The 14,598-nt window shown below is 34.9% G+C and overlaps 2 protein-coding genes and 1 long non-coding RNA gene across 4 annotated transcripts; 1 reads left to right on the forward strand and 2 right to left on the reverse strand.

Annotated features, from left to right (window-relative positions):
* The first annotated feature begins 67 nt into the window (after positions 1 to 67).
* Positions 68 to 11,886, forward strand: LOC139786061 (uncharacterized). Its single transcript, XM_071725224.1, has 3 exons — positions 68 to 1,997; positions 2,655 to 2,989; positions 11,527 to 11,886. The coding sequence occupies exons 2-3, from the start codon at positions 2,655 to 2,657 to the stop codon at positions 11,756 to 11,758; spliced, it is 567 nt and encodes a 188-aa protein (XP_071581325.1). The 5' UTR covers positions 68 to 1,997; the 3' UTR covers positions 11,759 to 11,886.
* LOC139786063 (complement component 1 Q subcomponent-binding protein, mitochondrial-like) lies at positions 6,381 to 8,182 on the reverse strand. 2 transcript variants are annotated; one of them, XM_071725226.1, is made up of 4 exons: positions 7,779 to 8,182; positions 7,467 to 7,669; positions 7,154 to 7,242; positions 6,381 to 6,613 (listed from the first exon to the last, which is right to left on the reverse strand). In XM_071725226.1, exons 2-4 carry the CDS (start codon positions 7,612 to 7,614, stop codon positions 6,464 to 6,466), a joined length of 387 nt encoding a protein of 128 aa, XP_071581327.1. In that variant the 5' UTR covers positions 7,615 to 7,669; positions 7,779 to 8,182; the 3' UTR covers positions 6,381 to 6,463. The 2 variants fall into 2 exon arrangements, with proteins under 2 accessions (XP_071581327.1, XP_071581326.1); XM_071725225.1 differs by lacking the exon at positions 7,779 to 8,182 and having other exon boundaries at positions 7,467 to 7,767.
* LOC139786064 (uncharacterized) lies at positions 8,552 to 11,106 on the reverse strand. Its single transcript, XR_011722170.1, has 2 exons — positions 8,940 to 11,106; positions 8,552 to 8,833 (listed from the first exon to the last, which is right to left on the reverse strand). It is a non-coding gene; the product is annotated as an uncharacterized lncRNA (long non-coding RNA).
* Positions 11,887 to 14,598: the final 2,712 nt, after the last annotated feature.

A 14,598-nucleotide genomic window follows, 5' to 3' on the forward strand; every position in this document is an offset into this window, starting at 1 on the left:
CTCTCTCTCTCTCTCTCTCTCTCTCTCTCTCTCTCTCTCTCTCTCTCTCTCTCTCTCTCTCCTCTCTCTCTCTCTCTCTCTCTCTCTCTCTCTCTCTCTCTCTCTCTCTCTCTCTCTCTCTCTCTCTCTCTCTCTCTCACACACACACACACACACACACACACACACACACACACACACACACACACACACACACACACACACACACACACACACACACTTGTTTGCAGACTTTCACCATTTCTAAACCTATTATATCTAAAAAATCGTTGTTCTCGTTCCAGTCAACATTTAAATTTAAAATGAAAACTAATGTGACAGAGAAGCAAAGTATGAAAGAATTCGCCTATTTTATTATAGATTCTAGTCCATGAACGCACATACTTGACTTTTATGCATTTCTAGAGGAAATTGGGAAATTCTAAGGGAAAGATACTTTGGTGAGGGGTGAATTTCGCATATTATTATATCTAATACTATAAGCTATAATTGGCACTAAAAACTTCACACTATAAATTAACTTAAATATTATAATATCACTAATTTTATATAAAATAATTTATATTTTATAATATCGTCCAGACTTTCCCAGGGTATCTTCTCGTGGTGACGGCGGTATTAACGAACAAACTTATTTGTTTGTTCAGTAGCGGGATTCTGTAACTCGAATCCTTAACGATCGACAGTTTCGGTATCGTTGCGCAGGTATTACATATGGTAAAAAAGCTGCGCAACAATACTGAAACTGTCGTTAAGAAAGTTACATACAGAATCCCGCCTCTGCTAAGTCTCTGATACAATCAAAGCACGTAAATAAAACAAAATATCAAGTATATGTTTTAGCGGAACGAAATGACAAAAGATTGAAGTCTATAAAAACGTATTATTGCATTTGCAAAAATGGGACTTGTGCTATATTGGATGTTGTGCCTATATCATGACATTGATGTGGTATTTAGGTCACGGCAAACATTCAAATGCAAGAATCAAGTCATTAGAGTATATTGCAGATATTTTTATATCATTTTCTGACAGTTCTGCCGCTGAAGGTAATAATGAATAGGTATTAAGACTGGTAATTGAAACGGTCATAACTTCTTCCACTCACCGTCTCAGAACCTAAAATTATTTTTCTAGTAATGTACATAACAAATATCTACAAAATGATATGTATGTTTCAATACTACTATGCGCCAATATGGCCCATTTTGGGCGAAGTTCTTTAATGATTTGGCACTTGTATATAACGTTTTCTTCTTTTCGGAAGCTTTTTTTGTTTCTCGATTGTATTAAAAAAGGTCTAAAAAAATGTGAATTACATGAAATATATATAAACATAGATTTTATTAAAGTTTTACAAATTATAATCGCGATTTAACAAGAAGCTACCAAAACTTTTTTTATGTACGTTCGGCACAGTATATAGATATATATGCAAAATATACAAACAGGCTATGTTAAAAGATTCTTATTTTTAAAAAATATCTAGGTATGTATAACAAACTCCTTTCTCGAAGGATCATCCCGAAGATTTGTGTCTTGATCGATCGTCAATAATACGAACGAAGTACTACTGATCATTTGAAACTAACTCACTTTCCCATCATTGCATTTGTGTAACGTAAAGATATAAATCTCCAAAGAAACGCAACACCGATAGATCTTAAAAATTAATGAGCAAGCTCGAATGGACATAAGGAGATTGACGGCGATCTGCTCGACGGCACTCGGAATTCCTGTCGAGTCACTGGACTGGGTTCAATGTCAGCGCATAGGGAAACGAGTCGATCAATTCGGGGAATCTTTCGCGACAGGCGAGAATATCCCGAGAGAGATGTACTCAGGTGGAGAACGTGGACACGTGAAGTGTAACGTGGATTTTTTGGTAGAAGCTTCCCGTGGTAGGGGCGGCGGAGTCCGATCTCGTCGTATAAAAGTCTTTGGATCCACTGCTTCGAGAAGAGTCGCTCTTCGTTCGAAAACGTGATCTCAGTAAGGTACGTACGCAGTTGCACGACCGTATCTATATATCACAATAATAAGGAGATATATAAGAAGCGAAAACCGAACATGTTCGACTTTCGGGAGATTGCTTGTTGTCAAGTTAAAAAAGTATCCCAGCATGTTAAATTTGTTAATAAATTTGATTGCAAATTTTTATCTGGAAATGAAATATATATGATATAAGATCTTCGAAGTGCACTATCATGTCAAAATTTTAAAAAGTTTAAAATTACAAAAATATTTTAACACATTTTACCATAGCACAAATACGAGATGCGATATATATAGAATAGTTTTGTTTCGTTTAAAATTGTCAAAATTTTTAAAAGTTCCAAAAAAATTTATTAATATTTTCGTAATTAAATATTGGATTGTAAGTTAAACCAGAAAATTTACATTTACAATCAACATTTTTCAATCGTTTATAAAAACTTAAGAATGTTTTAAGTCGCTGAATATCAAGAGACACGGTAGTGTCTCGCGCCAAGTACGCACGGAGCGAGACGCACCGTGATAAATCTAACGTTAAAATTAATTCAGAATAACATATGAAATTCATATAATGAATCAAAATTAAAAAAATCATCTTTAGCTATTACATCGCTTTAAATCATTTTATCTTTTTAACAATTATTTCTGTCTCCTTTCAGATGGCGATGAGGTGCATTGTAGTGCTGGCCGCCGTGTTGGCTGTAATCTACGCTCAAGCTGAGTCCGAACCCGTTGGCCAGGATCCGCAGCAGACGTTGGTGGCACCTGCAGCATCATCGGAAATCGCGCCGCTGAAATCGGAAACGGTGTCGGGCGAGGTGACCGAGATACAGTCGCGTAACAAAAGAGCGCCGATCCTTCTGAAAAAGGCTCTTTTGGGTGGTGCTCTTCTCGGTGCCGGAGCCTTGGGTGCCGGAGCCTTGGGTGCTGGAGCTCTGGGTGCCGGAGTTCTCGGCGCTGGAGTTCTCGGTGCTGGATTGTACAAGGCTAAATAGTAAGTTGATTCTGAAGAGATGAAATATTGGAAGGGAAAGAACGGTTTTGCTGCAGTACCTGAAAATTTAGCTAGGTATAGAGAAAATAATTTTTTTGGACCGCAAAATAATTATGTAGGACACTCAAGCTAGTTGTTAGAATATTAAAACTTTTTGCAGCATTATTATCTTAAGCGTCCTTACATAATTATTTTGATGGTCCAACTTGTAGCTAAGTTTTTAGATACTTTAGTAAGACCGTTTCTTTCCGTGAAAAAAAGACAAGAAATTGCATTTCAAGTTTTAGATTTGCAAACTAATGCAAATTAAGACGTGTCAACTATAACAAGTATTGCTAAAATTCCTGCTTCATATATAGCTGCAGCCACATTAAATTGTGACATCAAAAGCGAGGAGTTGGGCGAGTCTTGTTCTTTTTTCTCGAAATAGATTGATTGTTTTGCATATTGCCACACGCGTTCGATGATATAAATTAGTGAAATATACCGAAGATCTCTTTTTTTCGACTCGCGGATTAATGGCAGCTGAAATTCTTCATCGATTATCTCATCTATTATGCCAAATCTGTCGAGAACAAATTCGACAAAACATCTGTTACAATTTTGGTCGGCAGAATGTCAACAGAAATGTGACAGAATCTGCTGAATATGACTGAGAAAAGCAGAATTTGCCATTTTGTAACCATCATTTAAATGATATATTCCATTCTGCTCGGTATCTACTTGTTAATACGATCATAGTTTATGCAAGCTGCCGCGATATTCTGTTCGAATTTGTTGGCAAACTGCTAGAATTTTAAACTTACTGTTAGGATCTCGATATGAGGTTTTCGTTGGAAATATAGGACACATTCAAATTGATCAATTATATGTATATGTATATATTCTTTAAAACAGAATAGTAAAAAGTCTTCACACACACACACACACATATACACATAGACGCGCGCGCACAAAATATATTTTATTAATTTATCAATTTGTGTTATCGAGCGCGAATATTATGGCGTACCTACAGGAAATTATGAGATTAAGGTAATTATTTACAATAGGGCCTTTTCCGAATTTTGATATTTTCTTGCGGCTCTCTTGGTAAAAACCTTTGTTGTGATTCTGACAGTGATAATCGATCGGGGGAGCCCGAAAAATATGCACCCTACCTATTTTTTAATCTATTTTTTTTTAAATATTGTTCAATTTTCCACGCAAACATTTAATTTTCTTTGGTATTTATGCATAAAAGGGGCCCCCTCTCCGATTTGGTTTATTTTTAAATATTTTGTGGGGGAGTCTTCCCGAATCATTTCATATATATATATATATATAAGGGTCGGACTCAAATAGCTTCGGAGATATATGCACACACACACGCACACACACACACACACACCACACACACACACACACACACACACACACACACACACACACACACACACACACACACACACACACACACACACACACACACACAAAACACACACACACACACACGCGCGCGCGCGCGGTAGGCAGCGTGGACCTCGCTTTACAACTTAAGGCAGGCGTCTCGCTACATGCTAGTCATGTGACTGTTTGTAGGTTTTCACGTTCAGAAATATATTTCAGGCAATTTTTGCTAACGGAAAAATAATTTTATGAATTATGGTGTAAAATTTCATACGTGACAAAGTATGTTACTTTTTCCAAATTCTGTGATTTTTCTCATTTGACTCCGTTTTGATCAGCTGATCATGCGAGTCGTCGAGAAAGGTTACAAGTGAGAAAAATACTTGGCAACGTCGCATTTTACGTCAATTACTGAGAAAGGGTTTCAAAACGTATGACAGGGGTGTCAATCACTACCCAATTCGGCTAAGAAAGACGAGCCCCATAACCTACCGCCGTAGAGTTAGCAGACAAATTGAATATTTTTGAATTATTCTTTTTCATATAATTTGGGAATCATTTGGGGAAGTTTGGGAAAATTGTTTAAACATTTGGGAAGGAATAGATTTTTTGTTATTAACAAAATTTATCGAGCGTCAAGTTAGCAGATGGCAACTATGTTTAATGTTTATTATAAATGGAATCGATTGGAAATCATTTGGGGATGACATCTTCATTGTAATTTTTATTTGGGAAAAGTCGCTTTTTTTTGTAATTTAAATAAATCTTTGTATTAATGTTCTTTTTCGCTGCACTTCTGCACTAGTACAACAAGTGAACTTATTGCACTAGTTCAGAAGTGTAGCGAAAAGAACAAACCATTATCGGCAGTAGTGTGAAAGTTCGACATGACTCGACATGACAACATACTCCGAAAAGAAAATTTGTAGATGTTATTTCTTTATATATACCTACGTATATTCACTTAATAAACACATATGTGAACACATATGAACACATATTTATTTAGATTGTGTTAGCAGATTCTGTTATACTTCTGTTAGCGTTCTACTGACATCATGTAATATATCAGAACCGTCATCAAATCTGTAGTCTTTCTGCTGACAAAAATTTGTAGCAGATACTCTGCTTTTGACAGACTTGACCGTCTGAGTATTTATAAGAATTAAAATAATGTAAGAACGAATAAGCATGAATGTAAGTGCAAAAGCAATGTAATTATTTTGTAATTTTTAAAATTTAATTAAGTCTATGCATTAACACAAAATACTTGTCTTGTGAATAAGCATGCTTTTTTCCAAAGTATCAAGAAAACATAATCGGCAAGGAAGTTACACTATCCATTTCAAGAATTTTAAATCTAATGTTGGCAAAAATCTAAATTCCTCAAAGTAAATAAAGTATCAGAAGAATTTAAACGAGATATAGGAGATGATATAGAGAAAAACTTCAGTAATATATTATATTTTCTTTTTTTTCTACATTATAAGCAAAATTAAAAGAGCAGTACAAGTTGATTTATGCTATAAACTCATTCTTATTCATTATAATCACTAGACAACTTATAATACAATACAGTACATAAGTTACATTCTATCATATGGCTGTCTTCTAAAAAACATAAAGAAAAAGCACTCTACTTGTATTTTTTATGTAACATATCAAACATGTAACATGTTATATATATATATATATATATATATATATATATATGTATATATATATATATATAAACTATTAAAATAGGCAAGAACAAGGGAATAGAAAAATACAGAGAATTATCTTAACGTGTGTGTGACCAAACTCTTTTAAAATATTTAATAAAAATTTTAGTTCTAATTTAATTCAGTTTTATAAAAACTTATGAAATGAAAAAACTATAGTTTATTCAACAGGAAATTATGTTTTCTCTTCACATAATAAGACAAACAAAAAAATTATCGTTTATTCTAATTTTCTATTTCCATTTTGTTTGAGTATTTTGGAAATTAATCAGTAAAAATACGCGTCAGCACATCTTTTTATTAACAATTCTTACAAACTACAGTATCATGAATCGCATAAACTTAATGTTAGATCCTAGAATTACTTTCCGGATGTGAATTTCGATAAGCCCTCCAGTAGGCTAACATAAGCTGTATGCTCGTAGCATGCGCTCAAATCGATCAGTTTCTCTGCAAATTCATTTGAAATGCCTTTCTCCTCGATGTAGTTCATCAGTAGGTCGTACAGATACTGTAAAATAAATAGTGCTTTATTTAATATAATAAAGAAGCTTAATTAACACTTATAGGGGATTGTCTTGTTTGTGCCTATGACTGGTTATAGAAATATTAAATATTGTAGAAAAAAGAGAATTAAGGAAACATATTAGTAACAACTAAAGATTTAAAATAAAATGTCACAATCTTAATTCAACGCACACATGAAAGAAGATCATGAGTTAGCTTTATAAGACTGTTTATAATTTCCCAAAGATCAATAATCAAAGTAACCATACATAATGTAGCCACTTTGTACTCAACACTTTGGGGAGATAGTTAATCTTCACAATTGGATGTATTTTGACTCCATTAATTTTTTACTTTAAAACTTTTAAGTATCAAAGCGATATTCTCGAAAAGCAATTAAAGTACCGGTTATTAAGTTTCTGAAGATTAACGATATTTATCACTATATAAAATTAATTAATAACGTATTTAATTATTAATTATATTAATTTTTGTTAAATAATTATCATGTTAGAAAAAATAGAGATAGAATATAAATACTTACACCATCGATGATCTCACCAGCTACAGAGTATACCTTATCGCTGTGTTCTCCTTCATACAGCGAGACTTCATCGATGCCAAATATGTCATCTGCAAAAAAGAAAGTTAAATTACAATTTAAAAAAAATTAAAGAAACAAATAATATAAACTAATAATATAACAAATTAAATCGCATATCGATTTTATCTGTAGCATTTAATTATAATATACGAAAGAGTGATTTCACAATACCGAGAAATAATTATCAAGATAAAATCAAGAGATCTTTTTATATTCAATATTTTAAAAGAGAAGATATAACAAGTGTACATACTATAATTATCATCTGCACCCGATGCACCAGGTTGATTATTAAAAGAACACGTGAAGCCTAGAGTCTGATTACTCCTCACTATATCTACTGTAAAAGTCGGTTTGCTCTTTATTTCGCCAATTTCTACATTATCACTAGTAGGATTCATTTTCTCTTCGGCATCTGCATCCACTGTATGGTTCACGTTAAACGAAATATGAATACTAGAAAAAAATAGCATAGATTTAATATATCAAAAATGTACGGAATAATCCATAAGTCGATATGGCAAAATTTTCTATATCTTATAAACAATATATCTTCTAATCTTACAATATATATCTACGTATCTGTATAATTTCCACCAAATCCTTTCTCCGAAATCATTAAAAGCTTTTCAACGTTTTACACATTTACCAAAGACTTCAGTATATATAATGACTGCTCGCATACATCTTCAAGTAACGCTCGCGTAAACGTAGTAGGGGAGACCGGGGCTAGACCGTTAGTTTTTTTTCGGTGCCGATTTTTAACAACAAAATAAATAATTGTAGTTAAATGTGGTATACCACTGTAAAGAGTGAACCTTTAGCTACAAAATTTATACAGGAAATTTTTATCTACGTCGCTTTGTTTAACCGGTATAGAGCAAAAACGACAACGGTGCAAAAATTGAAATCTCAAAAATGCCGGGGTTTAACCGTTACACTGCATTTTCAATACATATACGTACATCTAATCCTGAAAAATGATAGAATACATCTTAATAATTGTTTTTTAAGAGAAAAATATAAAAATTTATTTAAAATTTTTATGCAAAACGTTATTAAAAAATAGTTACGAGGGTTCCTCTTTCCGCAGAAGTCACTCGCCCGACTTGTTTCACTCCTCGACGTCCGATGACTCTATTCGGTGTCTGAATGGTTGTAATTCCCGTCTCATCCATATTCCATATGCAGTGAGCCTGGAAATGCCCGGAAATGCCTTGGAAATGCACCCGGACTGCTTACTAACGGATTAACCCCAAACTTAAGTTTCAGGTTTGATCGCCCACGAAATATTAGACATCAACGATAATGAAAAAACTACACTGGATTCGTGTTCAGCATGCATTACTCTTTATAATCACGTACCTCGAGATTTGGAGAGCAAATATTATAGCAGATATTACAAAATTTCCACGCGCAGAAAATGTAACTTTCACCTTCCGAAAACACGTTTGCCCTCGTAAAAATCATAACACGGCAGGTAACCTGCCGAAACTCCGTTGGTCACATGGGTACCATAAGCAGCGTTTACAATGTTAATAGCGAGTTCGCACAATATACAGGTTCCGAGATATTTGATTTGGCGGATTTACCCCGTTAGCGGTCTAGCCCCGGTCTCCCCTATGTGTCCATTAAGTGAATATACGTATATATTTTATGAATTAACACGAATTGCTTTCCCGTCAAGAAATATTGCTCAAATAGTATGTTAAATATAAATACTAACCTCTTCACGATAAAACATTTTAAACTTAATTAATTATTGCAGTTTATATATAATCTTACAAATTACATAAATATATGTGTAGAGATACACATATGTGTTCATTAAGTGAATATACGTAGGTATATATAAAGAAAATAACATCTACAAATTTTCTTTTCGGAGTATGTTGTCATGTCGAGTCATGTCGAACTTTCACACTACTGCCGATAATGGTTTGTTCTTTTTCGCTACACTTCTGAACTAGTGCAATAAGTTCACTTGTTGTATGTACTAGTGCAGAAGTGCAGCGAAAAAGAACATTAATACAAAGATTTATTTAAGGTGGTTCAAGCATTTAGGTCAAATGTAGATAGCCCGGAAAATATGATATTAAATGAAAGGTTAACGTTCCTAAAGTGTGTCTGAAAAATTTCAAATTTTTTTACCGCTTGGTTCCGGAGATATATGTCCGTAAACTTTGCCAATTTTACATGGTGATAATAGGGAAAGGAGGGTCAGATCGCACATTTATGGAATACGTTCATACTTCTCGAGTAGATGAACAAATAAAAAACTGTTTAATCGATGCAATAAACATTTCTAAAGATACTGACGCGACACCAAATTGATTGACCGTACCGTATATAAATAAAGCGAAACTTTCGACAAACTTTCGGCAACTTTCGACGTTTCGACACGACACGAGAGTCATGGCGGCTGTCTTGAGTGGCTGCTTGGCAACGTCGCACGCGTCAGCTGACGCACAAGACGCGTGTCCTACCATTCACCCACCGTTGAATGGAGGTTATAAGGATAACATATCTTTTTCGGCATTTGTATGAATATATTCACTATCGCGGAATTGTAAAAATTGTGACGTATATTTTTTCTATTTTAGTATATTTTATTCTTTACCGGCGTGATCATATTTATGGTTATATCACCAACTCTAATCAAATTTGTGACTTTGCTCTGATATTTTCAGTTTATAGCAACGGTTAAATGAGAAAACACCTTACGGAATAATTAATTTAAATGTATGCTGATTTTTACATACTAAATCATTCATATTTGTCACTAGTAACAATAGTTGTTTTTGTGACTTCAAATTACTGTTTGAACCACCTTAAATTACAAAAAAAGCGACTTTTCCTAAATAAAAATTACAATGAAGATGTCATCCCCAAATGATTTCCAATCGATTCCATTTATAATAAACATTAAACCTAGTCGCTATCTGCTAACTTGACGCTCGATAAATTTTGTTAATAACAAAAAATCTATTCTTTCCCAAATGTTTAAACAATTTTCCCAAACTTCCCCAAATAATTCCCAAATTATATGAAAAAGAATAATTCAAAAATATTCAATTTGTCTGCTAACTCTACGGCGGTCCATAACCTGCAACTACAGTGATTAGCCAGCGGCGTTGCCAAGTCTTCCCAACCTAACCTCGACCAAAAAATGTCTGCTCGATTACCGCATTTTCACTAAAATAAACTAAAAAATTAGCAGCGAAATCTCCGGTAAACTATATATTTTATGGTTGCATCGGATTCTTCGAAATCTAATGTACAAAAAGCAATGTTTTTTCTCACTTCATCTAATCGAAAAATGCGAAAATATGTGATTGAAACCGTGATAGAGCCTTCTTTTTCTGGCCGTCTGTATGAAGTAATGCAAAATTTGTGATTTTTGAGATCGATTTTCTAGAGTAAATAGTCGGTAAGGAGCCACAGAAAAAATCGACTGCAAAGCTGATCATATAATTTGATATAAAATCCGAAATCGAAAACTTTATCTAATACATGCCCTGACGAGACGACTACCTTAACATGCTAAAGGCTGCGGTCCGATTCACGCTCACAGCGTTGTAAAGAGTTAAAGAGCGATGCTTTCAGCGCTGTGAGCGTGAATCGGACCGCACCCTTACCTTAGCATGTACTTTAAGTTGTAAAGCGAGGTCCACGCTGCCTATCGGCGGAGGTGGGTGCGGGAGGGGGGACCGAAGGCCCCTCCTTACACCCCCCCGCGCGTGTGTGTGTTCCGGCATGTCGGAAAAAATAGGTATAAAAATAGGTTTAAAAAATTGGTAAAAAAATTGGTAGGGTACATATTTTTCGGGCTCCTCCGATTGATTATCACTGTTGGAGTCACAACAAAGGTTTTTACCAAGAGAGCCGCAAGAAAATATTAAATTCGGAAAAGGCCCTATTGTAAATAATTGCCGAAATTAATAAGTACATGTACGTAAGTATGTACATGCGTAGAAAGAAAGAAGTACACGCGTTTCTCGCTCATTAAATTCGTAATATAATTTGTAAGAGTCTTTGCGAGTTCTTGTCGATTTAATTTGCGACATCAACTTTCAGATATTCAGTTAATTATCCGTTTGCGCGAACTAAATTAACATCAATTAACGCATACAAAAATTTCATACATTTTTACTGTCAGAAAGATTCATCGAAAGTCCATCATTGCTATTAATTCAATTTTCACGATGTTAATCGGATTTCATAAGTTTGTCGAACCATACTGAATGTCCGCTGAAGTTATTAGAATGAAAATGTCAAAGATTCTCGATTAAATTTCGTAATCTTTTCCTTAGCCTTGCTGGCGGATATGGTGGATATGGCGGATATGGTGGATATGGCGGATATGGCGGATATGGTGGACATGGTGGATATGGTGGAGATGGTGGATATGGTGGATACGGCGGATATGGATATTCCCACAGTTATCCCAACTACCATTATCATTACCATAACCATCCCCATTATCATAATTACTATCCTCATTACCACCACTACAGTTACGGACCAGGTTACGGCTATTGGTAAAAATTGACTAACTTCAATGCATTATAAGTAAGTTTATGATATATTATATATTATAAAAATTATTTTTCTTGTTTTGCTGGATTGTTATTTTTCAATATAATTTATATCAATAAAAAAACCACTTTATTATTAATAATATACCTACATATATACAGGGTGATCCAGTAATACTTATACAAACCAGAGAGAAACCTGAAGGCGGTCACCGGACGGCAACCGGAAGTCATGTCCTGATACTACCCCCTGAAAAAGTGGACGTCAACTATACGTCCCGTTACGCTCGGTAACGGTACATGGCTCATGTCCGAACTACTCAGATGGAAGATAACTCTAGTCGAGATGATTCTCGATTCTTGTCTCATTTATTCATCTTTTCATCTCATCTGATTCTCATCTGGACTATCTTTCATCTGAGTAGTTCGGACATGAACCATAGCACGGATACGAACCATGTACCGTTATCGAGCGAAACGGACGTAGTTGACGTCGACTTTCTCAAGGGGCAGGTCGAAAATGCGACTTCCGCCGGCTTCAGAAAGATCAAAGGGATGGCCGCTCTCATGCCGTTTCTCTATGTACAAACTTTGGAGATGAGTTTTTCCACACATAAACAAGAAAAAATGTCATATATACGAGGGCTATTTAAAAAGTTCCAGAACTTTGTCTTTATAACTTTTGGAGGTTTATTTATAACTTATTTAGTCAGCTTAGTCAGAAGGAGATAAGGCTGACTAAGGTCCGTATTCATAGTTGGATCTTATTTCAAGACTGTCTTAAGTAATGTCTTAAGATGCTAATACGGCTCTGTTGATTGGTTCATAACATCTTAAGATCGCACTTAAGACGGTCTTAAATATAAGATCCGACTATGAATACCGGAAGTTGTAAGTAAACCCCAAGACCAAGTTCGGCAACTTTTTCAACAGTCCTCGTACTGTATATATGTCCAGAAATGCCTGATTTATGAGTTATAATCGAAAGATTACATTCGACAAAAACTGACAGAATACATCTATAATGACACATGACGATATGTAATATATCTGTTCAATCTGTTTATAATTCATAACAAATGCTCAAAATGTCTTCCATCCACCTGCTTCAATGGCCTAGTTGATTACACCTATCACTTAATTGATACGCCTATTAAATAGTAAATAATTAGTAAATTAGTTTGATTATTGGCTAATCAGCTCAAATATACTATTCGATACGCGTATCAAGAGATCGGTGTAAACTAGCCCGATGCTTGTAAATGGACTTGTCGGATCATGGATTGTTGCACCTTTTAAAAGACGGTTTGCGGATGATTTCGCAGACATTTATGATGCGTTGGTGAAGCGCACCTCTCTTTATTTGTAATTTCAATTGCATAAATTAGGGCTTTTAAGTTTTAAGTGTCTCCACAGATGAAATCTAATAGATTTAGGTCAGGCAATCGTAGTAGGTGCAGATCTGAAATGTAATCTTTCGATTATAACTCAGTGCATGACATTTTTTTCTTATTTATATGTGGAAAACTCACTCCCAAAGTTTGTACAAGTATTTCTGAATCACCCTGTATATACATATATATATATATGTATACAAGGTTGTTTATTTGAAAAGTTTCCACCTCAATATCTTCTAAAATCTGAAGTATGCGTTGTATGAAAAAATGTTTCCGATGAAAGTGGAATAGTTTCGAGGGGGACATATTTTGGTCGTTTTTTTCTAGATAGCGCCGCCGCCAGAAAGATATAAAGGTCACCTCCACTTTTTTAATGGAACTACTGTTCATTTCTAAACACCTACAATTGTAGCCCACTTCAAGATGAATACAATGATGATAAACATTCAAGGTCATTCAAGGTCACAGACATAAAAAAGTTGAAAAACAAAAGTTCATTGTCCATACTCGAATGCGCATCCGTGGGCATTAATACACATCCTAATTTACTCTCTGAACCTTTTGACCTCTGATAGGGTATTTGACTGAATATGTTACGCAATTATTATTCTTCTTTTCATCTGGTCTGGTATCGTGTATTCAACTTGAGAAATCTAATATTTTACCTAACCCTATAAGATATGTTTTTGAAAATGTTTCGGTGTCAGCTACATTTAATATGCAATAAAAACACGGGTTTCCATTAAAAAATTTAAAGTTAACCTTGACAGGGGAGGGGGTTTTCAAGGTAATCGTAAACAAATATCACCTGTCTCACTTGATATTCTACAACTTTTGTCTGAAATGTTTTTCCGTATCTTCCATATTTTCGAGATATTTGCCTGGGGCAATTAAAATGTATGTATATGTCGTAGGCAAAGTTATTTTACGAAAATAGCTATTTTCCTAGGCAAGTGCTATTTGACTGAACCGCTGTTAGGCAAATGGTATCAGCAAAGCATGCATTGATGCATTTCAAGTAAGTACACATATAGGCGGAGGAAGGGCTCCGCCCATGGTGGAAGTATACATGGTGTGCTCAGAACTCGTAAACCACGCCCCTTTTCAACGTGATGGTCACTGAAAAACACAGGGTGGGCAACTGTGAGAAACAAATGTTTAGCGTTGGAAGTTGGCACTACAGTAGCGTTAATCAGATGATCACGGTTAATCGGAGAGTGATATCGGCCCTGTATCTCGTACTCCTCTGTCGTCGTCTGGTCTCTTTCAGGCAAAGTGTGTGTGTGTATTTTCAAACTCCATTTACTAGACAACGTTTGTTTAATTTTGAAAATTGATTTGAGGAGCTTAGAGAACGCAAAAATGGTGCGGTGTATTGTAAAAATTGTAAAAACACCAATACAACATGTACTCCGGAGGAAGTCAGTTTCCACAAAATACCGGAAAACCA

The sequence above is a fragment of the Temnothorax nylanderi genome, unplaced genomic scaffold, assembly GCF_030848795.1.
Source record: "Temnothorax nylanderi isolate EJ_2023f unplaced genomic scaffold, tnyl_v1.0 TNYL_tig0946_pilon, whole genome shotgun sequence".
In the NCBI taxonomy this organism is placed as follows: Eukaryota; Metazoa; Arthropoda; class Insecta; order Hymenoptera; family Formicidae; genus Temnothorax; species Temnothorax nylanderi.